The 26,467-nt window shown below is 38.1% G+C and overlaps 3 protein-coding genes across 3 annotated transcripts; 2 read left to right on the top strand and 1 right to left on the bottom strand.

Moving 5' to 3' along the window:
- Positions 1-6,835: 6,835 nt before the first annotated feature.
- Positions 6,836-8,216, bottom strand: neurog1 (neurogenin 1). Its single transcript, XM_043257987.1, has one exon. It carries the CDS (start codon positions 8,028-8,030, stop codon positions 7,404-7,406), a length of 627 nt encoding a protein of 208 aa, XP_043113922.1. The 5' UTR covers positions 8,031-8,216; the 3' UTR covers positions 6,836-7,403.
- A 7,799-nt stretch (positions 8,217-16,015) lies between these two features.
- Positions 16,016-18,754, top strand: polr2g (RNA polymerase II subunit G). Its single transcript, XM_043256586.1, has 8 exons — positions 16,016-16,136; positions 16,445-16,554; positions 16,640-16,799; positions 16,943-16,993; positions 17,081-17,146; positions 17,250-17,321; positions 17,414-17,447; positions 18,229-18,754. Exons 1-8 carry the CDS (start codon positions 16,125-16,127, stop codon positions 18,240-18,242), a joined length of 519 nt encoding a protein of 172 aa, XP_043112521.1. The 5' UTR covers positions 16,016-16,124; the 3' UTR covers positions 18,243-18,754.
- Positions 18,755-19,787: 1,033 nt separating this feature from the next.
- Positions 19,788-26,150, top strand: eef1g (eukaryotic translation elongation factor 1 gamma). Its single transcript, XM_043257612.1, has 10 exons — positions 19,788-19,905; positions 20,654-20,812; positions 20,896-20,959; positions 21,496-21,638; positions 21,719-21,862; positions 22,694-22,823; positions 23,480-23,699; positions 23,778-23,950; positions 24,146-24,270; positions 25,853-26,150. Exons 1-10 carry the CDS (start codon positions 19,894-19,896, stop codon positions 26,009-26,011), a joined length of 1,329 nt encoding a protein of 442 aa, XP_043113547.1. The 5' UTR covers positions 19,788-19,893; the 3' UTR covers positions 26,012-26,150.
- The last annotated feature ends 317 nt before the right edge of the window (positions 26,151-26,467 follow it).

Here is a 26,467-nt window from a genome sequence, read left to right as displayed (position 1 = left end):
GGTTCAAATGAGTTTTTTGTTTTGTTGTTGTCTTTTTTTTTATTTAAAGACACTGCTAATGTTTCTGGTTCAAATAAATGCTGAACTTTTGAACAGAAATGCATCAAGGTTTTCAAATAAATATTAAGCCAGCTGTTTTCAACATTGATGATAATCACAAATGTTTCTCGGGTTCAAATCTGAAGGGTCATGTGACACTGAAGATTGGAGTAACAATGCTGAGAATTCATCACAGGAATAAATGACATTTTATTAAAGTATATTCACGTACAAAATCATCTTTTAAACATGTTTCGAAAACTTACCAAGGCCATTTATGAATAAATTAAGCTTAGTAAAATGTAATAATTTAATGTGTTTGAATTTTAACAATATTGCTGTTTTACGGTATTTGAATCAAATAATTAAATAAACTTGGTGAACATTAAAATGTAATTTGTCAATATTTATTTTTTTATTTTATTTATATATATATATATATATATATATATATATATATATATATATATATATATATATATATATATATTATATTATACATTTATATATATATATATATATTATACATATTATACATTTATATACATTTATATATATAATTATAATTTATATATATATATATATATATATATAAATGTATATAAATGTATATAAATGTATAATATATATATATATATATATATATAATTAAAAAATTAAATTGTTTTTCATATAGAATGATGCTTGCCACTATGTTTGTTATATATTACATTTCATGGGAGTCTAAGTCCACATTAAACGATTACAATATTTTTTCCTTTAAACCTGAAAATAATTAAAAAAATGCTTTAGGAATGAAAAAAAAAATGTGTGACTCTTTTGTACAGACGATCAGGTTGCTCCCACTGAGGCTCCAGATGCTTTTCGTCTCACCGCAGAGTTTATATTATCACGCGAAATGAAGGTTTGTCGTATGGTCACACGTGAAAAAGTTTTCACAAAGGTACAAACGAGGATGTATGCGCGCGTGCGTGTTCAGAGGCGGAGGCAGAGTGTAGGTGTGCGTTGGCGGCTTTCCATTACAAATGAAGACAAGATATCTTTACATACTGCAGGCAGCCGCTTGGAACCGGCAGCCCTCGGGCAAGGGCCCTCTGTGTCTTTGTCTGCCTCTCGTTCTAAAGTGGCCTCCTCGAGCCTCGAACCAGAGGGATGGCCTCTTCCTCAGGTTATGGGTGACATATGCCTAATCTACCATAGAGGAACATCTGCACTCGCTGCTTCAGTACAGGTGTAGGTGCTTCTCAAATGACTGAACCAATGAGGCGACCACTGGGGCAATGCATTATAGTGTCGCCAAAGCACTAGATATACAAAATACAATCACTTTGGATTAGTGAGTGCTCACTTAAGACACAAGAGCCCAGCTGCTTTGAAAATTCAGACGTGCTTTTCCGTAGAAATCTTTCAAACCCAATTAGCGGATTTGTGTTTTTTTATGAATATAAATTTGAGATTTTTCGATAGAAGTCTCCAGATAAAATATATGGTGAAAAATTTAGAAATGTTATTGTGATTTTTAACTAACTGTTTTCTTTTTGAAAAAAATTTAAATGGAATTTATTTGTGTGATGTAAAGCTGAATTTAGTCTTCAGGGATCCTTCTGAAATTAATTATACCGAGCATCCTTGATGCTCAAGAAAACTATTATTTTTAATATCGATTTTCAAAACCATTGTGCTGCTTTTTTTTTTTTTTTTTTGACATATTTAGTAAAATTATAAATGTATTTACTATTAATGCATCATTAAATAAAAGTATTATTTTTTGGAAACTACTAAAAAGAAATACAAAACATTTTTATTTTATGTCTGAATATTTTAACGTTTACCCTTCTGAATCTTCTTTAAAATACATATATATTTTTTTATGTAATTCAATGCATTCCATGTTGACAGACAGATGTTTGCTTCAAAATGTAGTTAAATAAATACATAAACTAATTAATTAAATGATAATAGTCACATTTACAATATGAATTGCATTTCAAGCCCCAGCTCAATTTTGTTTTCTTATTAATATCAATTTTAAAAACCATTGCACTGCTTAATATTTTTGTGGAAACCTTTATACTATCACTTTTATCATTTTAATGCATCATGAAATATATTAAAATATATTCTTTTCAAGTACTCTTTCCCAATAAATAAATAAATAAATAAATAAATAATATATATATATATATATATATATATATATATATATATATATATATATATATATATATATATATATATATATATATATGATGTCTCAATATGATGTCACCCTTCTGATATTACATTTATTTAAATAGTTTAAATTCAATTCACATTTTAAAATTTATTTGGCCATCCTCTTTTTGATGTACTCAAGTGTATTCTAATATTTAAATAAAACGATATAGACAGAATATGTACATTATGAGACCGAGTTTGCTTTAGAATGTAGTTAAATAAATAAATAAAATGATAAAACCTCACATATCTTACAATATGAATTGCACATGTGTTTGTCACAGCACCAGCTCAATTTGCTTTTTCTTGCGGATTTGCAAATCAAAGCGATGACCGGCTGGCATTAGCATCCCAAAAAGCGAATGTTGATTTGAGGAAAGGTTTGTGTGCTTTGGGCTCAATTCACCGTTACGATACATCCATGAGAAAGCAGCTCTTGCTCCTAGCAAGAAATAAAACACTAATGGACTCATTTCCACCTCCATAAAGCGCAAAGAGAGGACGCTCGAGGAGTCCAGCGGGATGAGTCGAGCAGCCCGTGGCAGAATACAGTGAGCTGGGATTGAATCCTCTGTCAGCACAGAAGAAGGCCAAGAGGTCCTTTGACTTTTGACATTCCTGGCACTCGGTGGTTCCACTCGACAGACAAGAGAGGACCAAACAAAGGTTGAACTGTCGTAAAACTGACTGTAGGAGGATTCGGAGGGAGGGTCTGGAGAAGTGGGGCTTTAGTTCCGACAGACAAAGCATATAAAGTGGGTTTACAAATTGAGAACAATGTTCGGGAATTTACAGTGAGATCAATACTCTCCCATTGTGCCCGGTGAAAGAAGAGAGCCGAAGCCCGCTCCGTTGAGCTGAAGAGTCTTAACTGCGTTAAATCTACCTGCGTATATGAAACGTAGTACTCTCCATCAGATCGATACCCAGGATTGAATTCCGGGATCTTCTTTGCTTTTAGGAGTAGATGGCCGGTTCTTGACACCTGTCTCCCCAATCAGACTTAAAATAATCCTCTATTTTCCAAACAAACCATTAGCTTCCCTAATGATCCCGAGCTGCTGTTCTCGGCGACTTCAGGTCCATCTGAGCGCGGGGTGTGAAGGTTTCTGTTTAGGCGCTAAAGGGAAGGATTGCGCTGATCTAAAGGTGAGTTTCGCGGAGGGCAGGACTGTGCCATTTTCGGCACTCATCTGCTAATCTCTGTTTAGGATAAGGCCCCAAACAGAATTAGTCACAGATCTCCAGGGTTCAGGAGAGCAGCCTGCAACCCAAAACAAGCCATCAGGGCTGCTCCTGAAGATCAGGCTTATCCGGAAATTATGAATGACATCTCATTTGCTCATTAAGGTCGTTTTTTTTGCAAAGCTGTTACTCTGAAATTAAAAAAAATATATATTATTGCTGAATGTAAAAAAAATAATCAAAACTTCAATTAATACTTTTAAATATAGCCATACTATTTCCCTATTCTGAAAAGCAAATGCATATATATATATATATATATATATATATATATATATATATATATATATATATATATATATATGATAAAGATTTAATATTTCTTCGTTTTAATATGTCCACCTATGTCTGAAAGTGTAGTTCAGTTGCTTAAAATGATAGAAATTAAATAAATTGTTAAAGTTAAACTTTTCAAGGCTAGTCGTTATAAATGGGTCCAAAACAATGATTGGCTTTATGTACAAATATGAAATAAAGTTTGAGATTGAATAAAAACAAACCAATTAGAATAATTTCAAAAACAAGTGAACAGCAACTAATCTTCTTTATACGTGTAATATACTAATATTACTATAATAATATTATTTATTAATAATAATAATAATAATGAGAGAGTATATAATATAATAATATAATATAATAATTAAATGACATTTTTAATTTTCTATTATCATCATTATGATTAGTTGTATTTATTGTTTATTACATTATATTATGCAGTATGTCAGTATTATTAAGTATTTCTGTGCACCCTATTTGATTTCAGTAATATACAAAATGCAATTCACTCGCTATTCTTTTTATTAAAAACATCACATTTCGTGCAATCTAATATTTCCACCACACTTTACGATACGAAGATGTTTCTAGCCTTGGCTCCCTGGGCCGTCTCTAATCTCCTTCCCCTCTTTCCCACCTTCTGTTTGTCATTAACTGGCGGTTATAGTTTAATTGGCTCCTGCTTTAAGCTTTTTGTGACTTCGTATGACTCTCCGGGGTCTCTGGTTAAGTTTCCACCGAAGAGCCTCGTCCATCTCCCGCCGATTCTTTCTCCTCCTCCTGCGGTTTTCTCCTCTTGGCGATGCTTCCTCGGTCTCGAGCTTTAGCGACAAGGCACACGCTGCACGCGAAATCTCGAAGTGCTCTTAAGCGCACTTAAATCGTAGCGAAAACGAGAAGAATGCATCAAGGGGGTGTTTATAATCAACAGGCATGTCGATGGCAAGATGCAAAAACGAATACGACCGTAACCTGAAAGTATACGCAATGCATTATCGAAAATAATTTCTAATTCTGATTTCTCCTCAAAACATGCTTAAACATTGCCGTGCATTTAGATGCGAAGGGATCTCGAAAAGGAACCGTTTTTTATACGTTCGACGAAACTAGCCCTCCATCTTCTCGATGCCCGCTCTCTGAAGTGATATTTCCGACAGAAGTGAGGTCAAGTATATGTACCTCCCAAAGGCCTGATGTCTGTCTCCGAAAGGCCCGCGATATGTGGCTGTGTGCGAATGGCTGTACAAACATGAAGGCTGTTTTGATGTTTTTGTGGTCGTTGACATGGGAGGCCATCTCCTTGGGAGGTGAGGGGTCTCCTGCCCTTGAGTGACCTGTGACCCCAGTGAGCCCTTCTGCACCGATACAGGCTTTCAGCCCTAAGGGCCGGGGAGAGAGGGGGACGGCGCTCATCTGGATAATCTTTTCTTTTATCTCTCATATATTGAGAAATGGAGAAATGTCCGACTTTTTGAAATCGAGGTAGGTTAGGCCATAGGCGTCCTGAATCGCTTTCTCGGATTGGGAATCGCGTATATGTGGAGAGCGCGTTAAAGAATATAATAAAGATGAGACTGCAGGTGCGTTTCTGAGGGGAAGCAGTTTAAAGCTGTGATTGAGAACAAAGAAACGCAGTCATAATGTCAACGCAGGCATAAATTTTGGAGGAAAGGGCGCTGTACTTTGAAGCCTCGCGCAGACTGTCGCTTCTGTGAGGGAGCCGCACGACCCCGCGCGGATGTTCGGTCCGTAAAATGAACTTCTTGAGAGGGTGATAAACATCACGCCTGTGCCCCTTTTTCTCGTTTCAGCTGGCATGCGCCCTTCCCCGAGGCTTTCAGCCCGCGCTATTATGCTTCTCTATCCCCGACACGTGCAGATACAAGAGCCTTGGCCGGACCTCATGCGGAACTCCCAAATAGAGGATTTAACCTGAACCCCTTCAGAAATCAACTGATCCGCACATGCACAACGTGCGCGGAATGAAAACTGGCAGGAAGCTAAGTTAGCAACAATAATAATAATAATAATAAAATCGGGCTTGTCTGCATGAGTTCCAAAGATAGAAAGAATATATTTCTAGAAGTTGTATAATAAATTGTATTATCAGTTATATTAAAATAGTGTGGCGCAATGAATTAGGGAACGTCCGTAGCCTTTTATTATCTCTCAGATAATTCAATTAATTGTTTTTTAATGAATTTCATTTCATCGGTTTTAAAAGGTTTTAAAAATGACGTAAAACTGTCATAAGTAAATGCATGTTGATTCAGCCCTGCTGTTATCACACTACTGTGAGAAATTGTATTTAATAAGACGAAAAATTGAATTTAATGTGCGTTTGGCTATCTTTAAAGTGTATTTTACAGATAAATAGCTCGCTATAAGTTACCTTTTATTTAACTGATAATATAGTTATCACTTTAAAGCACGTTTATATAGTTTTCAAATCTACTTAAAAAGCACCAGGTGGCATAACGCGTTACATTTTTAACCATTTGAAATCGATTTATTTGTTGACGCTTATAGCAACTCTATAGCACCGCATTTATTGCTGTGGCTCGCGAGGCCACTTTCCTTCAGCGCGTGGCCCTCAGCTATGCACCTTTGTCATCAATCGCGCTTTTTAAAGTAACAACCAGGCCTCGGATGGGCTGGCGTCCTGTGTTTTCGTCACGCAACTTCATGGGGAGCTTTTAAACGCACACTGACCAAAATAACGTCACGCGCGCGTAAAGATTTTTATTTTCGAGATGGCTAAAAGTCATCCCCAGGGTTTGACGCAATCGTGTGTAAAAATGCACGGGCAGCGTGGCTGACAGATTAGAGCCTCCTCGACTCTGTACCTCCGATCTGTTTCCACGCACCTGCTGCGTAACCGTTATTTTACGCGCTGTGACCCAGACCGACGCTTCATTACAATGACGCCCATCATGTTGCCACGAGTTGTTTATGCGTGTCACATTACAAACAAGCAAGCACAGGATACTTTTGTTTTGTAGAAAACGTTATATTTATTCGTACAAACACGTTTGCACCAGATTTATATTTTGAGGTAAATACATAATAGAATAAATCTCTTTATATACAATAAAAATACAATAGCATACGAAAGCGACAGGTTGAATAAATAAAACAAAAAGAAAGCGGTGGGAAAGCAGTCGTGAGAGTACTGTACTCTGCTGCGGATCAGCCAGACAGGAGAGGTTTCTTCGGGTCAAAATACATAATGCATAAGGCCAGATCTTTGTCTTGTCCATTCAGTCTATTGTCACGGCGTTGAAACGAATTTTCACGCTCGTTTTTCTGCTTTATCGCTCTACAAATTGTAATATTGACTTTTCACCTTGGACTGCAAAGGCCAATCAGTCTTGGTTTAAATTAGAATTTTCCCTAACGGGCGTTATGCCCCAAAGAATGCGCAAAAGTGCAAAGGTATCAGGAAAAGGCATCAATATCGGTAACAAAAATAAGAACATTCTCATCTGCGAACTGTCGTTAAGGCAAACAGTGAATACCTAATGTCGTGCTCTTGGTTCTATTAGAAAAGTAAAACAGCAAAGTGATTTTACACTACGCGCTTCTGCAGACTCTAACGCAGACGCGGGGACGCTCGGGTCGCGTTAATAGATGCTGGGCACGAAGTTGCGGTAGCTGTAAACTACGTCAGTCTGCAAGTATCCAAAATCGTCCACGGCCGAGGGGCTGCCCGGGTCTGAATTGCAGTAAGACGGGGATGAAGACGAGGAGGACGCGCCGGACGGCCAGGAGCAAGAGTCTCCGCCGGGGCTGGGCGCATCTCCCATGCAGCTTAGTCCTGGGAGCAGCAGCGCGGAGTCTCTGGGCTTGCTCTGCCTCTGGTCCGCGATCCGGATGGTCTCGGAGAGCGCCCAGATGTAGTTGTGGGCGAAGCGCAGAGTCTCGATTTTGGTCAGCTTGGTGTCGTCGGGGAACGCGGGCAGCACGCTCCTCAGGGCGTCCAGGGCGTCGTTGAGGTTGTGCATCCTGTTCCTCTCGCGGTCGTTGGCCTTCAGCCGGCGGTTCTTCTTCACGACGTGCACGGTGGCCTCGTTCCTGGCGCGGCCCCTTCGCCTCTTTTTCTGCTGGAGCTCGGCCGGAGACGCGGGCGGCTTGCCGCAGGAAGACGCCGGGGACGCGGGGTGGAGGCTGCTGCGCGAGTCCTCGTCGTCCGTGTGCGTGAAGGAGTAGTCGCAGCTTGAGGTGTCCATGTCGGAGTAGACGGTCTCCATTGTCGGCAACCTGGAGAAACAGCACAAGACAAGTTAGGTACGCGCCGCAAACACGCTCGGAAAGTCATCCCAAGTTCTCTGCGCGGGGCGAGTTCTCTTCTCCACGCTCGCTACGCACCTTATGTGGGCTGTGAGATGAAACTGGGCGTTTGAGGTCTTGCAGAGTCCTGCGGATAGTTTGCGTTGAAGTTTAAGGCACGCGTCTGTCTTGCTCTTACCCCTCAATCAGCTCGTGTGAGCTTGTGAGCTTGGCACACGACTGGCCTCACCTGCCTTATATACCCTGGCGAGACAATGGACGTACCCCCCTCGCTTTGGCATTTTTGTGAAGGATGAATGAATGGTTCGCATCAGGTCTGCCCCGTGCCGCACGACCATCTCATTAGCATAATTTATGCCCGTTGTTTGTTCGCCCTCTGAAGCGTGCCTGTAATCACCGCTGGCCAATCAGAGCGCAGGAGAGCTGGCCAGCCACGCGAGCAGAGCTGTTGCTATCTGTCCAGCGCGCACCAAGCCCACTTTAACTTAAATCTCTATAGGAAATCGAAAAGGAGAGACGACACGAAGTGGCCCGAGGCTAGGAGACATTTTTTTTAAAAACATTTATCTATTGTATTTTTCGTGCCCTAAGCCAATCATTGCGCCTTGCGCAAAACATATTCATTTCATGCAATTAATACAAGGTCTGTTATTATTTGTGGCTTGTGTTCTGATGCATTGACGTAGAAACTTTTTTAGCAGTTTACAAAAGTTATTGTAAGTTTTACCGAATGCTCCCAGACCGCTTTTGTCATTACGATACGACCAACACAGTTTTTAAAATCTTATTAGAAAGTTTATCAGATGGTTTTGCCCACGCAAATTAAAAAAAAACTACTTTATACCAAAGTAGGCTAATTAAACAAGCATGCAACACAAAGCATGTAAGGTAGCACACAAAGTAGCTATATATAAATATAACGCATTAATTTTATACCTGTTCGTTCATTAACCGTATTTTATCTTAAACGTATGCGTTGCTTTAACGCGCGATTTTACTCCCACGACTTTTAAACGAGTTTAGATTAAATGATGCGATTTTTTTATTATCCTTTAGCCTATGCATTCGACCATTTTCCCTCTAAAATAGCGTCTTTACGCCGCGTTCGCTTTATCGCGAGCGATAACTCACAAGGCGAAAGACGCAGTTCACTCTGCCAGCGCCTTAAGTTTTATTTAAAGACATCTTTATGAGACAGCCGTACAATTGTTCATTAATTATTCAATTTATTCAATTGCAAGCAACTCGCCCCTCTTTGGAAAAAAAAAAAAAAAAAAAACTGAAGGGGCGCTATTTAGAAATAGTTTGGCGAGGGACCTGCGGCGCCTTTCTCCGCGCGGCATTATGGCGATAGGGGCACAGTCATTTATAAATAATTACACAATGTTTAGAGTCTTCAGGCATGTATGATATATCAAAGCGATTATAAGGTGAATTGTTCCATTGTGCGCCTCTGCTCTCTCTTCTTTTCAGCTCTATGCGGCTTGTCCCCCGTCCAAATTCTGCGCCTCTGAGCTTTTGTCACTCATTTTTCTCGGCCTGCGACACTCCAATAGCATTATTCTTATTCAAATAGTCCCAGCGTGAACAAAAACACCCCGCTTCTGAGGCACGTTTGTGCTTTCGCTGGCATGAAGTGAAGCACAAGTGGACTAGATGCATAATTTCGGACGCGTAAGCTCCTAAATCTTCCGAGAGACTCATCGGAACGCGCTTTGCTCACAAACAGATATTATTATTTTTTTTGCTACATTAAGCGCGTTACATCGGCGCGAGCGCGCGCACGCGCTTCCTCGTCCCGTTCACTCTTTTACGGCGAACGCGTTGTTTTAAAGCCCCTCCGATGGAGGTCTGGGGGTGATGGGGGAGATCGATTTTACTATTACAACACCAACCTGTCAGTAATAACTTCAAAGAGGGAAAACAGCTTGAACGACTATTTTGCTTCCAGTCGGAGCATTAGCGATCTGCTCTGGACCTGGAGCTCGCTGCTCTCATAAAGTCATAAAAAAGTTATTGTTTTACAACGTTACTTAACATTACTTATTTCCACAGAAGTGATGGATGTGTCAGAGTTTTTTTTTCTTCTTCTTCTTTCTCTGCCTATAAAGGGGCGGTGGGGAGGAAGAAGGGCTTTGCCCCACAGCTGAGAGATGTTGCCAAGGAGATTTTGACAGGATTAGGCGCGAGTGCACGAGACCTGATTGCATTTCAATGGCAGAAACACGTGAGAAAATGAAACAACTGAATTACTTAAAGAGGGTCCGATCCGGACCACCGAAACAATCGAGCGCGCGCGCGCTCGCGCGTTTAAAAACGCGCGTGGTTGAGGGTCCGCAGCGAGTAAAGTGAAATATGCGAGCTGAATGGACGTGATATTTCAATGCACAATGGCTATTAAAAAAGATTTGCGTGGCAGGTGTGGAAAGGTGCATTGCGCCGCGTGACGCGTGAGGCGCAGGACTCTCTTTATCCTCCCGGAGAATGGCGTTTTAATTTATTTTATATCTGTTTATGCGATTCGAATTAAAATTCAATTTTGCATTCGGCCCAGCATTAATCCCCGGGTATTAACGCGATTACTGTTCGCAAAAGATCTTTGAGTCAGAAAGTCTGATAGAAGTTTTCACATGGTAATCCCCGGAATAATCCTTTCCCCTGGCGCTGAGGCAGGATCGGGGCCAGAGGACCTTTTCTCCTTCTTCAGAATTCAAGCAGGGCAGAATAGGGCCATTACTTTTGAATGATAATTAATTCCTTACTCCAGTGCTTCAATTGTACGGGATACCACACCCCAAATAAGAAAATCACCCCCACAAGGACTTAAGAGAGTGAAAATAAATTCTAGGGTTACAATGTTTAAAGACACTCCCTTTTCTAATCGTCCTGGACCTCTAATCAAATCTTGTTTATTTATTAAACGCAGTGCCTTTTGTACAAATTAAATATTCACCTTTTCAATGTTTGCAAAATGTTGCATCACCTCCTTCCTTCCTTTCTTCCTTCCTTCCTTTCTTTTTTCTTTCTTTCATTCTGTCTTTTCTTGCAGACGTTCATTCAGCCAAATATTTTTTTTGTGCTGCTTTTACAAGCAAAAATCAAAATTCGCTACATTTCTTTAAAAACATAGGAAGTAAACATGCCGTAATTTGCATTATTTAATTCACAAAATGTTTTCTTTCTATTTTATTAAGAATGCACACATTTTGAAGCATTAAAAACATTATATTTCATTGCATTATATTTTACTATTTTACTATTTTTACTATTTTTCATTAACATTTGTTCATCAATATATAAAACATTTATTGAGCAACATTTTTACACTAAGTTATATTATTAGTTCAAAAAATGTTTTCTTTCTATTTTATTAATTAAGAATGCACACATTTTGAAGCATTAAAAACATTATATTTCATTGCATTATATTTATTATATTTTACTATTTTACTATTTTTACATGAACATTTGTTCATCAATATATAAAACATTTATTAAGCAACATTTTACATTAAGTTATATTATTAATTTACAAAGTGCTTTTTTGTGTTTTATTAATTAAGAATGCACACATTTTTAAGCATCAAAAACGTTATATTTCATTGCATTATATTATATTTCACTATTTCACTATTTTTACTATTTCTACATTTGTTCATCAATATATAAAACGTTTATTAAGCAATGTTTTTACATTAGGTTATATTATTAATTTACAAAATGTTTTCTTTCTATTTTATTAATTAAGAATGCACACATTTTTAAGCATCAAAAACTATATATTTCATTGCATTATATTATATTTCACTATTTCACTATTTTTACTATTTCTACATTTGTTCATCAATATATAAAACGTTTATCAAGCAACGTTTTTACATGAAGTTATATTATACATTTACAAAATGTTTTTTTTGTGTTTTTAACTTAAAAAATACCACCGCTACCGATTACTATTATCATCATAACGATGTAATTTCGCACATTCAAAGCATGGTTACGATGATTTAGATGTTCGGAGTGGCATTTCTCCTTTGTCTGGAATGCATTCGTGTTCTCTAAAAGTCTGCTTAACGTTATTTAAAACGCACACCCAAGCGAACCCTCAAACACACCTGAAACGCATTCTCTGCCGTTTATTCGCAAGGTTTCCGAACAGGTGCCATTATCAAACCGCGATGGAATCTCATTACAAGCGATGCGAATGTAAATTTTCCTCTTTCTTTGTGAGTCAGACACATAATGTACCAGTTCGTGAACCTAGTGCCATCAATCAGACGTCCGAGTCTAAATACGGACCCTACGGTGGGGCATTCACTTGTCTTGGTGTGTTTGTGCAAGTGCATAATTTACCTCTAGTTTACCCTGCATCAGCGCCAACAATGAGAGCTGTGTCTCTAAAGACTTTATATTTGAGAGTAACCGGGGCAACTCTTCGGCAAAATGAGAAGAAGCTTTGCACAAGCTACATCGCCGTAAAAAGGGAGGAAGTATACAGCCATTCCCTGACTAATGATAAGTTCATACACCTGACCCCCGCCAGACTGTTGCATGCATTAGACCGTCTTTCTTCACATCCATTTTTTGATGTGTGCAATTTCTGTTTCTTCATACAGCGCCCGCCTCGGGCCCGACGGCGTCGCTCGTAGGTGTTCGGATCGGCCATATGGTTTTGAGTGCAATAACTCGAATCTCTCGCCAACAATGGAGTAATTGAGAAGGGAAAGGAGTCTGAGCTTGACTCGACAAAGCTGCAAAAACTCCTTCTTTCACTCTAATGAAGCTGTTGTCTGGAGGTTCTGTGTGGGGTTGGGAGGGTGGTGGTGGACGTGATTTGTCATACAATCTGAATCTTTAGGAGGGCCGGAGAAAGACCTCCTCTCCATATGTCTGCTTATTTTGCATCTGAAAGCTACCTTTGGCGAGAGCAGGGGAGAGGGGGAAGGAAAGCAGTGCCGCTGGAGCTCAGGAACGGGGCTCTGAGAGCACAGCTTTGCTCTCGAAAAACAAAAGCGCCGCGAGAGAAGCGTATCTCAAAACGGCTCGGCAGGTTTTTTTTACGTGTAACTGTTTAAAAATGACGCTTAAAAAGGGCGACGTTCAATTTAAATGCTTTATTCAAGTCGGAAATGTTATTTTATTTCGCTGTGTCAAACACCAAAACTCAATTTTATGGTTTAAGTCGAGACGAAATAGTTGCAGGTCACTACAGTGTGTAATATTTCATTTGCACAAATCAGTCAAAGACAATTAAGACAATATATATTTGTTATGCAATATGTTGCATATAGTGGTTAAAATTGTATTTTTATTTATATTTTATTTAATTATACTGTATTAATATATTTTTGTGTCCGTGATATTTATTATTATTTTAAGTAATGTAAATTTAATATATTTATTCATGCATTATGTATTTGTTTATTTTGAAAGGAGAATTTTAAGGAAAAGCAAAAGAAAAAAAAATATATAAGATTTTTGCATTTGATTGTATTTGGTTTGTATTTGATTCCTTTGAAAGCAGAAACTATATATAATGTATATTTTGTATATTGGCATTTTATTTTATACATTTATTTATGCATTATGTATTATACATTTACAATCATTTGTTGATGTTTATAAAAGTAATAAATACAAGTATATATTTTAAAAAATATGTTTTATTTATTTTATTTTGATTCGTTCGAAATCTGAATGTACTAAATCAATTGCATTATCTTAAAATAATAATTTATTTATGTATTATTTATGCACATGCATTTGGCTCAGAAAGTACCATTTGTTAATGTATTTATAACATAACTATATCATAATAATATATTACGTATGTATGTATTTCATTTGAAGCATAAAAGTTTTGTTCGAAAGCACAATTCACTTTAGTGTATAATTTTTTTTTATAAAATAATGTATTTTAATTATTTATCATTTATGCATGTAGCTACGGATCGAAAGCACAATTGTTTTTTTTTTTTCACTGTTTTGCAAAAAGTTATACTTAGCGATAAGCATAAATATAACATGCCAAACTGCATTTTATAGCCAAAGATAACTTAAGTGACAACGGAGAGGCTGTTAGCACCAATGCATTTTGCTGTTACTTCAAGAAAACTATATATTTCTTTGCACTGATTATTATACTCAGTATAGCTTCACAGGTGCAATAGACCTCTTAATAATTTCGATCCTCAGCATGGACTTGTGTTTATATATATACTGTTAATATATGATATGAAGTATGCTTTCAAGGACCTTGCGACTTAAATATCTGAATCTTATATTTTCTGTGCGTTACTGAGTACCATTTGCACTTCAAAGCACCGTTTTGAAACTGATGAATTGCTGTGAGTTGACATATAAAGGCGAAATTCCCCAGAAATAGAAAGAGGGACTGTGCAGACTTTGATTAAACGAAGGCACCGTCTCCGCAACACGAAGGCCGTGAACTTGTGACTGCGAGGACATCTGCGGCCCTTTTATAATATCAAGGTTAACGCGATGAGCGCCGGCTCTCTGCAAGAATGCGGACGAGGACAAAACGAAGAAGTCCCCAAGGACCGTGTTGGGTTCGGACCGTGCACGGACCCCATCCACCGTGCTCAGATATTTGTGGACATCTGCCCGTGCTCATCAACATGCATGGCTTTAGTCCTCGGCTATCTGACCTGCCTCGGCAACAATGGTGAGACAGTCTGATCTATAGCACTCCACTGCATTTGCTTTTATTTGCTTGTGAAAAGAAGCTTTTAAAAACTCGCAATTAAAGCTAAACAGCAACAAAACTGGAAAGAAGGATACCTTTCGCACGTATAAGCTTTTTTTGTCACATAACATTTAGTGCGAGGGACCTCTTCCACACGTCACATTGCCGGAAGATACTGTTAAAATGAATCTGATTAAAGTAATAATGCAGTTGTATATGATAATACTTTATTTTAGGTTTATTAATATCAGTCTTTTCCTTAGCGTTGTTCTTAGCATAGGCATATATGTATGTATATATATATATATATATATATATATATATATATATATATATATATATATATATATATATATATATATATATATATATATATATATATATATATATATATATATATATATATATATATATATATTTTTACATCTTGGGATTCAGCAGCACTGAAATTGCGCTCTGTGTCTTTAAAGTAAGTGTGTATATAAAAACCAGACACAAAACTGTCCCCTCAGTGAAAAAAACTTTGGTCACTTCAATAGTGGTAACTTTGGAAATGCAGTGACCTCTTGTGGTCATGTTCTGTGGTCATTTTGAGACGAATTCTTAAGTAAAAATCGCAGCTAGGCTTAAACAACAAAACCACTGGAATTCAGTTAGGTCTACCATATGTTAAGATGATATTAGAATGATTATTACTGTGTTTGTTTTATTTATTTTTTTAAATAACATGCCTAAATAAAATATACTATGTCGCTATACAGCAGAGGTCACTACCATATTTGTACTATATTACAGTTATTTTCTAGGGGTGATATAATTAACTAATATGTAAACGTTTAAAAATATTTAGTAGTAAAATATGCTGATTTTAATTATCTGAATCATTACATTCAGTTGTAAGATGATGAAATGTAGCATTAAATAATGGTGGACTGAAATAAATTCATTAAAGCAGTGACAAGCAAGACAGGCCTTGAACACAGGGTTACAGAAGGGCATTTCACTAAACTTATTTTTAATCGTGTTTATTGCTAGAAAATTACAAAATAGCATAATTTGGCGTTATAATATTTTTTGAATACTTAAAATAAATATTTAACAAAACAATAAAAATAAATATCTGTTTAATAATAATAAAAAAAAACAGCTCGAGAACTTTTGTTTGACTCGAAGTTGGACGTTTTTTTATGCGAAAATGTCTTTTAGGAAATTGTGTGACTTTTAATTTGAAAAGTGACCCGGAAACACTCTTTGTAGCCGGGTTTGAGCTGCGAGTGTCGTCGTCTGAGCGCGCACGGTTAAATACTCGCCTCTTTTTAAGATTAAAGGAAGATAAAACTCTTAAGAGATGTTTTATCACGTAAGTTGTAATTGTTTCGATCGTACGTGTAAAATTTGATATGTTCTTGTCGTTTATTCACTGATGCTGTTTTGTTTTCGGCTAACTGTTACCCGCACGCTCACTAACGTTTTGAACAAGTCGGATATAATACAGCTGCTAGTTAAGTTTTGTCATTTTGGAGATCGCTGAATATGTTGATATTTGTCTTGTTTGTTTAATATGTCGCAATTTACAGCAGTGTAATTGTCAATTAAACAGGTCCTAGTACATTAATGTCATGAATTGCTCTCAATATAATCTGTATTTATGATTGCTTTTTCCAATAGATCTCTTTGGAGCATGAGATTCTCCTGCATCCGCGATACTTTGGACCCAATCTGTTGAACACAGTCAAACAGAAGCTGTTCACTGAGGTGGAGGGGACGTGCACGGGAAAGTAAGTCCAACGCACAGTCAGACATCTGGCTTTTTCAGTGAAATATGAGGAACTTTGAATCTCAGATGTATCTCTCGTTTGACAGGTATGGATTTGTTATTGCTGTAACCACAATCGATAATATCGGAGCAGGTGTCATCCAGCCTGGCAGAGGTTTTGTGCTGTATCCCGTCAAATACAAAGCCATCGTGTTCCGTCCCTTTAAGGGAGAAGTCGTGGATGCTGTTGTCACCCAGGTTAACAAAGTACGGCTCCATTTGATCTTTTTTAATTAGTTGGAGAGCCCTTGCATAAAGAACTTGCTTGCAAAAATATCTTTAAAACGGGTTTGGTAAAAATGATTGTTCAGACCTCAATGCAATGTTTTTCCTCTCTTTCTTTTTCCCAGGTTGGACTCTTTACAGAAATCGGGCCCATGTCTTGTTTCATTTCTCGTCATGTAGGTTGTTTATATATGAAATTGTGTAGAGGCTTTTTTTTAAAATTTGGTTTGTGATTTTTATATCTGTGTTTCTGTTGTATCTAGTCTATTCCCTCCGAGATGGAGTTTGACCCAAACTCAAATCCTCCTTGCTATAAGACAGTCGACGAGGTAAGATTCAGTGAATCGCCTTTAGGAAGAGTTTTATTGGGGAGAATTCTTCCAAACATCGTTTGCGCAAATGTAGGTGCTTTGAGTTTGTTTTCTTCAACAGGACATTGTGATCCAACAAGATGATGAAATTCGACTGAAGATTGTGGGAACTCGAGTGGATAAGAATGATATTGTAAATCCCTGGCACTTTGTTGAATATGCAAAATAATAGAATAGAAAATGTAAAAAAAAAATCTTTAATTATTGTTATTTTTTTATTATTAGTTTGCCATTGGATCTCTCATGGACGACTACCTGGGTATGTATTTCTATATATGTCTAATATATGTGTGTGTGTATGTACATGTGTGTGTGTGTGTACAGTATGTGTATGTATATGTGTGTGTGTACAGTATGTGTGTGTGTACAGTATGTGTGTGTATGTGTGTGTGTGTACATGTGTGTGTGTGTACAGTGTGTACAGTTTGTGTGTGTGTGTGTGTGTGTGTGTGTACAGTGTGTGTGTGTGTGTGTGTGTGTGTACAGTGTGTGTGTGTACAGTGTGTGTGTACGTGTGTACTGTGTGTGTACGTGTGTACTGTGTGTGTACGTGTGTACTGTGTGTGTACAGTGTGCGTGTGTACAGTGTGCGTGTGTGTAGTGTGCGTGTACAGTGTGTGTGTGTACAGTGTGCGTGTGTGTGTGTGTGTACAGTGTGCGTGTACGTGTGTGTACTTGTGTACGTGTGTACAGTGTGTGTGTGTGTGTGTGTACTGTGTGTGTGTACTGTGTGTGTGTACTGTGTGTGTGTGTGTGTGTGTGTGTGTGTGTGTGTGTGTGTATGTACAGTGTGCGTGTACAGTGTGCGTGTACAGTGTGTGCAGTGTATGTGTGTGTGTGCAGTGTGTGTGTGTGTGTGTGTGTGTGTACTTGTGTGTGTGTGTGTGTGTGTGTGTGTGTGTGTGTACTGTATGTATATGTGTGTATGTATGTACAGTATGTGTATATATGTGTGTTTATATGTGTGTGTGTGTATGCATATGTCTTTGTTACTATCTAATTGCTGTCTAATGAAATAAGTTTTATTTTTACTCTTCTAGGTCTCGTGAGCTGATTCTCCTGCCAAGAACATGGGAAATATTAAACTTGACGCTGTGGTGGTGCATAATAGTTTGTGTATATACTGTAATTATCTTCCCATTCGTTTGAAGTTGTCTTTTTTCCCCCCTCTTTTTATAGTTATTTTTATCCCCATGTTAGTATATCCATAGTTTTCCCATGGCAACAGTTCAATTGTGGAACAGCATCGAGATAAATGGGAAGCGAGTGTAGCTCAGCAGTGGCTCTGTGTTATGGATAGACTTTGAACTGTTTAATTTAAAGTGAGGCGGCAGAGAAAGGGTAAGTATGATTGGTTGAGCTCTTCAGATATTAAAAGAACCTGTGAGCAAAAGCTTTTCACAAGCACGTTATAGAAGGACGAAGGTATCATTCCTCACATTGCTTTTTAGAGGTTTTTTTTGTCTCTATTATATAAGGTCATTTTTTTTTAAATATTTTTGTAAATGCCAGCCAACTTGTACTTGTATCTATTTCTCTTTTGTAATACAGCACTCACAAAATTTTGAACGTCTCTGTCTGGTTTTCTTGTTTTAGCTATTGCTTTTTCTGTGGTGCTTTTGTAGGAATTGTTTAATACATGGTATACAGGGAGCATTGCTAATCTTTGCAAATATTTTGATATTGGTATCCCGCTCTGAAAACAATTTTATTATTATTGCAGCAGCTTTCATGTCATGCACACAGTGGCTCGCTGTCTACTCAAATATTTAAAGTAATAGTAATGGCATCATTGGGAGAATGGTTTCATTTACTCATCATCAGGCCTTGTTTCTTCACGGGAACAGAATACAGACAAATTTAGTATTTCGTTGCTCACCAATGGATCCAAACATTAATCATCAAGGTAACAAGTAAGTCATAGGCTGCTTTGCTTTGGGAAGTTTGTCTGTTGGGACGTTCTATATAAGTAGAGAAACTATTTATTTCACTTGAATAGAAATTGTACAGAGTTGAGTTGTTAAGTATCTGTGTCCATATTTATTAAACACGAATAAAAAAATACAAAGTGTGTATATATATACGTGTATATAGATATACACATATGTGTGTATATATATGTATATCTATATATGTATATACACATATGTGTGTATATACATATATGTATATGTATATATTGCAGACATTTAATTTTATTCAGTGGAACACAAAAACAGATGCTGGACAGAACAGTATTTATTTTTTTCACTTTACATTTAATTTCAGTCCTTTCTCATGTGGTTATAAAATGAAAGGTTTAATTTTTATTTTTAAATAGACAGAATGACAATAACCTTTAATTAATCTGTCTGATGTGTCGATGTCCTCTAAATTAAAAAAAAACACGTTTATTATCAAACAAGATAAGAATGAGCACAATTCAGTGTTTTTCATCTATTTAATTTCACAACATTCAATTTATGTTGACAATAAATCAAAAGCGGCGCTTGACGTGTCTTACTTTATTTTACTTACACCATATAAAAGAAAATGATTAAAATGATGGAAATCTGACACTTTCCAAATAAAATAAACAAATGAATAAATAAGAAAAAACACGTCCAGCCGTCACTTTCACGCCCTCATTGCGTAGTATTTCTGCGACGGGCCTGGCCTATACGTCAGCAACGCGCGGCCCGTTCCTCCTTTCTCTCGTCCTGAAGATGGCGGCAGGGGTGAGTAAGATGGGAGAAAACCCTTAGACGCCTTGTTACAGCCCATCTCCATCCGCAATCACCCCGCAATCGCGCCGATCCTCGTATCTTCGTGCGCTCTCGTCGAGCCGAATTATTTTATAGCGTCTTTAACAGCCTTCGCGATGATTATTTTCGCTGTAAATATTCCCCACACCCCTTTATAAGGTGGTTAGAGTGATGACGGACAGAAGCGGAGCGCTGCGCTCCTTTGTGCCACGTTTCCCGTGCGCGTCGTTCCCTCTCCTCCTTTTAAACGTTCGCTGGACGTCGTGTTATTTGCGACTTCACGTTTTAATACGTAAAGGCGAATAGCGCGTGTTTAGTCGCTATAAAAGCGTAGCGAGTTGAGAAGCGCTCGCTGTACGGCCGTCAAGACAAAAAAAACGTAACTATTGACGTCTAACGTTGATGTCAGTTAATTTCGGGTTTTTAAAAAAACAGAAACCAATGATTCAAAGCTTAACGACACCAGATGGTTTACAAATAAGTGTACTGCAACTGTTAATGTTATTAGTTCTGCCAGTGTTCTCTCTCTCTGTATGCAAACTATGTAGTGTGTGAGGTAATTTATCGCAGGGAATTGACTCTCAGCTGTGTCCTCTTCAGGGAAAGTGCTGTGTAATGCTCGTAATGAAGGCACGGCGTCTGTTGGCACTGAGTTTGTGTTACAGTCCGAGCGAGCAGCATCGGTTTCAGCAATGCGATCTCCAACCTTTTGTTTCTGCAGACTCTCTACACATACCCGGAGAACTGGAGGGCCTTCAAGGCTCAGATCGCTGCCCAGTACAGTGGGGCTCGTCTGAAGGTTTCGAGCACCCCCCCTGCCTTCAGCTTTGGGCAGACGAACCGATCCCCTGCTTTCCTCAGCAACTTTCCCTTGGGCAAGGTCAGTGTCCTCCTGCCTGTTTTTTTTAATGCACGTGTTCTGGATGCAGATGGAGTTTATTAATGCTGTCCGTGTCCGTTTAGGTTCCCGCTTACCAGGGTGATGATGGCTTCTGTCTGTTTGAGAGCAATGCCATTGCTCACTTCTGTAAGTAATCTTTTTGGGGCCCGTTTGTGCTTGGTCACTTTGTGCGTTGTGTAGCAGTTCGTTAAAAGGGCGGCGTTTACGCTTTCACAAATTATCCAACAAATCTAAATTGAGTTGCTTTTGGTATGTGCCAGTTCAACAGATGTTGCATCTGATTTCAAAATCGAACGCCGCATTTAAGTGCGGGGGGCATTTCCTTTTTAACGCGTGTTGTATTTTAAATGAGGTCCTAGGTCAGGGGTGTCCAAACTCGGTCCTGGAGGGCCGGTGTCCTGCAGAGTTTAGATGCAACCCTAATTAAACGCACCTGATCCAGCTAATCAAGTACTTCAGACATGCACAGTATGTGTTTTTAGCAGGGTTGAATCTAAACTCTGCAGGACACCGGCCCTCCAGGACTGAGTTTGGACACCCCCTGACCTAGGTCTTTCATGATCTGAGGAAATGCCTGAAGGCGGCAAGTGTAAATATGCTCTGATATGAACTACTGAGACGTTTTATTGCATGCAGTTAATGCCGTTGTTTCCTCCTGACAGTGAGCAATGATGCCCTCCGTGGCAGCACTCCCCAGGCCAGCGCCCAGGTGCTGCAGTGGGTCAGTTTCGCTGACTCTGAGATCATCCCTCCAGCTAGCGCCTGGGTCTTCCCCACCTTGGGTATCATGCAGTTCAACAAACAGGTTAGCTTTGAATACGTGTGACGTTTTATGTCAGGAATTGAATATTGTTTTCTTTAAGTCTGCACTCTCTTTGTTTGTAGGCCACAGAACAGGCTAAGGAAGAGGTCAAGCGCGTCCTCGCCGTTCTCAATCAGCACTTAAACACTCGCACTTTCCTGGTTGGGGAGAGAGTCAGTCTGGCTGACGTCACTGTTGTCTGCTCCCTGCTCTGGCTCTACAAACAGGTGAGTCTGCAGGGTGCCGTGAAAAGCTGAGCCGGTTGCATTAATTAGGGATGTGCTTTCACACAAGGTGGTTGCATAAAATGGAGACTAGTTTTCTTCTGATTTGTTACATTATAGATTAGTCTTAAAGCTAAAAATTAGTGATTATTCCTTTGCTAACTTCTAGTTGGTTAACCAAGTTTAGACTCTTAACAGGCTAAGCTTATGCAACGCTGGTTTCTTCCCATTTACGATTAGTAGAGTGGTATTACAAAGATTTAAATGTAAATTATTTTTTTAAATGGCTATAGTGTTTTAATGGTTTGTTTTGTTGAATGTCATTAGTTTGTCACCTATTGGTTTATTGTTTTGACTAATAAGCAATAAATGCTTGCTAAAGCTTCAAGGTAATCGACGAATCAAAACTGCTTTTAATCATTAATATAAATGCAAGTTACGTTATTTACTAGAGCTTGGGCAATAAATCAATGCTAAAATGGATTCTGAGATTTTTCTGGCTTCATCTTGTTTCCTCAATCGATTTTGAGGTTGGATTTTAGCAGTAATGTAAACACAGATCACTGTGAACACACTTGTAATTTGCTTCAACCATTTTTATTATTTTAGGTTCAAGTGTAAAGATTTGGAAACAAAGTACAGGTGTTTCTAAAGAATTTCTTTGCTGTCTGTGGATCAAAACTAAGCTCAATCAATTCTAGACGAATAGCGACGCATTCTGCATTGATTTATCGCCATATTCACCTTTGTGGTGTTCTAATGCTGTATGTCTTGACTCATTTGTGTGTGTAATCTGTACAGGTTTTGTTTCACGTTGTCTTTTTCACCTTCTAGGTTCTTGAGCCTGCTTTCCGTCAGCCCTACCCCAACGTCACTCGCTGGTTTTTGACGTGTGTCAACCAACCTCAGTTTAAGACTGTTTTGGGCGAGGTCAAGCTCTGTGAGAAAATGGCTCAGTTTGATGGTATGTTTCTCAAATGTCCATGCTGTGTAGTTTTATGCATTTCAGCTTGAAGTGAAGTGCAGAAAATCAGTCTAATTTTAGGTTTATCAGCAGGGTCATCAAGCCCTAAACGGGTTATAAATCACTGTAGAATATTCTTTAGGCTTAGTAAAATTGATAAACTCAATAAAATTATACAACATTGTACATTCTAAAAGCAACTTAGAAATGCATTTACAATATTTTGCTGAAGTTTTTCCATTTACCAGAAATTTTTATAAAGTACAGCCTCTTATGTTTTGGGTAAGCTTCATGTGGGTTATTTTATTAGTATTTCTAATGCAACAATTTGTCATGTTTTCCCTGAGGGCTTTTTCTCACATAACAAAGATAATGCTGTGACTATTTAAGCCAGTAAAACCTCAAGGAAAATTAACCTGAAGCTCTACACACCCCAGCTTCCTCATAAATAACTGAATGCACAAAACTGATACTATTTTTGTTGAAGTGTGCATACAAATCTGGTTGAGTGGATTTTTCAGAGAAGGTATAAACTTGCATAATGAAGATCTAATGTCTTATAGAAGCATAAATAATAGTGTAGCAGCTTTTGGGCTTTTTAATATCTTTGCAATATTGAGTGTATATGTGCTTTAATTTTAAAATCATTTCTCTAGCTAAGAAGTTTGCAGAGATGCAGCCGAAGAAGGAGGCTCCTGCCAAGAAAGAGAAGAGTGGCAAGGAAGGAGGCAAGCAGCAGCAACAGCAGCAGGAGAAAAAAGAGAAGAAAAAGGAGGAAAAGAAAGCCGCCCCTGCTGAGGAGGAGATGGATGAATGCGAGGCTGCCTTGGCTTCTGAGCCAAAAACCAAGGACCCATTTGCTCTCCTTCCAAAAAGGTACTTGATACACCTCCTTTAGAGTTAGTTATTTGAGTTTACAGTTTAATCAGCATGCATTCGTCCTTTTGTCACTAGTTCTTTTGTCATGGATGAGTTCAAGAGAAAATACTCCAATGAGGACACCCTGACAGTGGCGTTGCCTTACTTCTGGGATCACTTTGATCGTGAGGGCTTCTCAATCTGGTATGCTGAGTACCGCTTCCCTGAAGAGCTGACCATGTCCTTCATGAGCTGTAATCTTATCACCGGTACGGTCAGGTCACATTGACTTCTTGATTTAGTTTTGTTTGTATTTCTCTACACAAAATGACATGAATGGTTTTTACTTGTTCTGAGTTTCTTTCCGATTCAGCATGTTCTGCTTGCGCAATACTGTAACATTGCATAGTTTTTCCACAGTATGTACAAGTACACTCTTGTTTTTGTTTTTTCCCCTCTCTCAGGAATGTTTCAGCGACTCGACAAACTGCGTAAAAATGCCTTTGCCAGTGTCATCCTTTTTGGCGCAAACAATGACAGCTGCATCTCTGGTGTCTGGGTCTTCAGAGGCCAGGATCTTGCATTTCCTGTGAGTGCTGCACATGCATCCATAAGCCAGCTTTCTTTTTTTGTCTTGTATGTTTTATAGGCAGATTTGACAATCTAAAATGCGTATGTAAGATATGGGATTGCAACAATTATGGTTGCCAGTTATTGTAGTGTCAGTGGGACCTCATCAGCAAAGCAAATGTTAATTTACTGACGTAAACGTCATTGAATTTTAAGCCACCATTCGATACTGCGGCTGAAAAACAAGCCTTGACACCTGAGCTTGAGTTTTGCAAGATTTGACACTTCTGGAAGTGGTTTTGTATCTGGTGAAAACCAGGAGGCTTGTGATTTTTTTTTTTTTTTTTTTTTTTTTTTTTTTTTTTTTTTTCTAAGAATAATTGAAAAGTCATTATTTGAATTTATTTCTGTATACAAAGTGATTTTTATAATAATTGAATAATTGAAAAGTCATTATTTGAATTTATTTCTGTATACAAAGTGGTCGTTGCTTTTATAAAATTCAAAATTGATTGACTCTTTGGCAGATGGAGTGTTCCGATGATGTTCTATACTACATGACTGTTATAAGCCTCACAGTTTTCATCTAAAATGTTAAATTGTGTTCCGAAAACAAAGCTTTTACAGGTTTGCAAAGACGTGGGGTCTTTCCAAACCTGTAAAAGCGATTTTTATTGCCAATTTTCATTTTTGGATTGCGTAACCCCCTTCACATTAGAGCTTCAACATTCATAATTGAAACCTGTTATTTTATAGTTTTTGCAACAAGTTAATTTAATTTGCAGCGATTTATTTTTTTATGTAATGCATAACATTGACTAGTTTAGGTTTTTAAAACCGCCTGCCAGATTAGCTTTTATTCCAAGGCACATGTTGAAAGCTCGACTCCAAAGCCTTGCATCATATTTGGGCGAAGCACAGAGTAAGAGGAACATGGAGTTTTAGCCAGATGTGACCAATAACCAAACAATTTTTCCATCTCAACACAGCTGTAGTGATCGAACTGAAAGCTACAACAAATGCAGCAGGCTTTCAGGAGTAAACAACCCGAATTTCCAAAGTCTTCAACATTTTAATCTAGACGTAAAAACCAGGTAGAAGCTTGCCCAAGTAGGCCGAACCTGTTGTCATCCTTATTTTTGTTTGTATATTTTTAAATGAAGGACATGTATTACTAAAGTGATTTAACATTAGGATTGTTTGGTTGCCAGACAGCACTCTTGACGTTTGATTGTGAGAAATAGATGCTGAAGCAAAACTAGTCGATTTACTGTTATAAGAAATGTGAAAACATGAAGGTTTGGTGTAATTAGACTTATTGATAGCTTTTTGTTTCCTGTTCGTTTGCAAATGTGCTGCATTCAGCCTTGTGCAGTTGCGTCACATACATATTAGCATTTCTGAAAACTGGTGAACGGTGTATATTTTGATATGGTTGGTAGGCTTGTTTTGGTTAAGTCGACAGTGCGAATCCGTTTTGTTCTGCATGCAACTACAAACAAAATGTTACTTTCAAGCCTTTCTCTACTGCCGTTGTTTCAGATTTAAAAGAGAAATTCTTTGCAATAATGTCTCTTTTTTCCCTGCTTGTCTCTTTCCAGCTGAGTGACGATTGGCAGATCGACTACGAGTCATACACTTGGCGCAAGCTGGATGTGGACAGTGAGGAGTGCAAGACCATGGTGAAGGAGTACTTTGCATGGGAGGGTGAATTCAAACATGTAGGCAAACCTTTCAACCAGGGCAAGATTTTCAAATGAGAATATCTTGCAACTAGTATTTATCATCAGAATCAATGGACATAAATTGTTTGCGATTCCCCTGTAAAGGCTTTGAGCTGTGGTTGAACGGAAGACTTCAGTTGAGAAAAAAATAAAACTTTTTTTTTTTTTTTTTTTTTTTTTTCCAACAACATCCCTTGTGTTCACTTTATTTGTGACGAGCGTTTATATAAGAGACTATTGTGATGTTTAACTCTCAAATGCTTAACCGTGCTGCACTTCAATAACTGTTACAAATGTTTTATAAGCGGTTAACGGTACAGTTTTGCAAGCTTTTGAACGAGGTTGAAAGTAAAAAAAATTGCTTTTAATTTGGTATCGCTGGTTTTAATGTTCCCAGAAAGTGTTTCCACAGTGCGTGGTGCTCTCCTGGGATCTGCGATTGAGAAAGCTTAGAAATTGATGCTCTCCTCGAATCTGGAAATCATTGAAAGT

Source organism: Puntigrus tetrazona, chromosome 14 (assembly GCF_018831695.1).
Source record: "Puntigrus tetrazona isolate hp1 chromosome 14, ASM1883169v1, whole genome shotgun sequence".
In the NCBI taxonomy this organism is placed as follows: domain Eukaryota; kingdom Metazoa; phylum Chordata; class Actinopteri; order Cypriniformes; family Cyprinidae; genus Puntigrus; species Puntigrus tetrazona.
The sequence above is the reverse complement of the archived record's forward strand: the minus strand, read 5'-3'. Positions and strand labels throughout refer to the sequence as shown.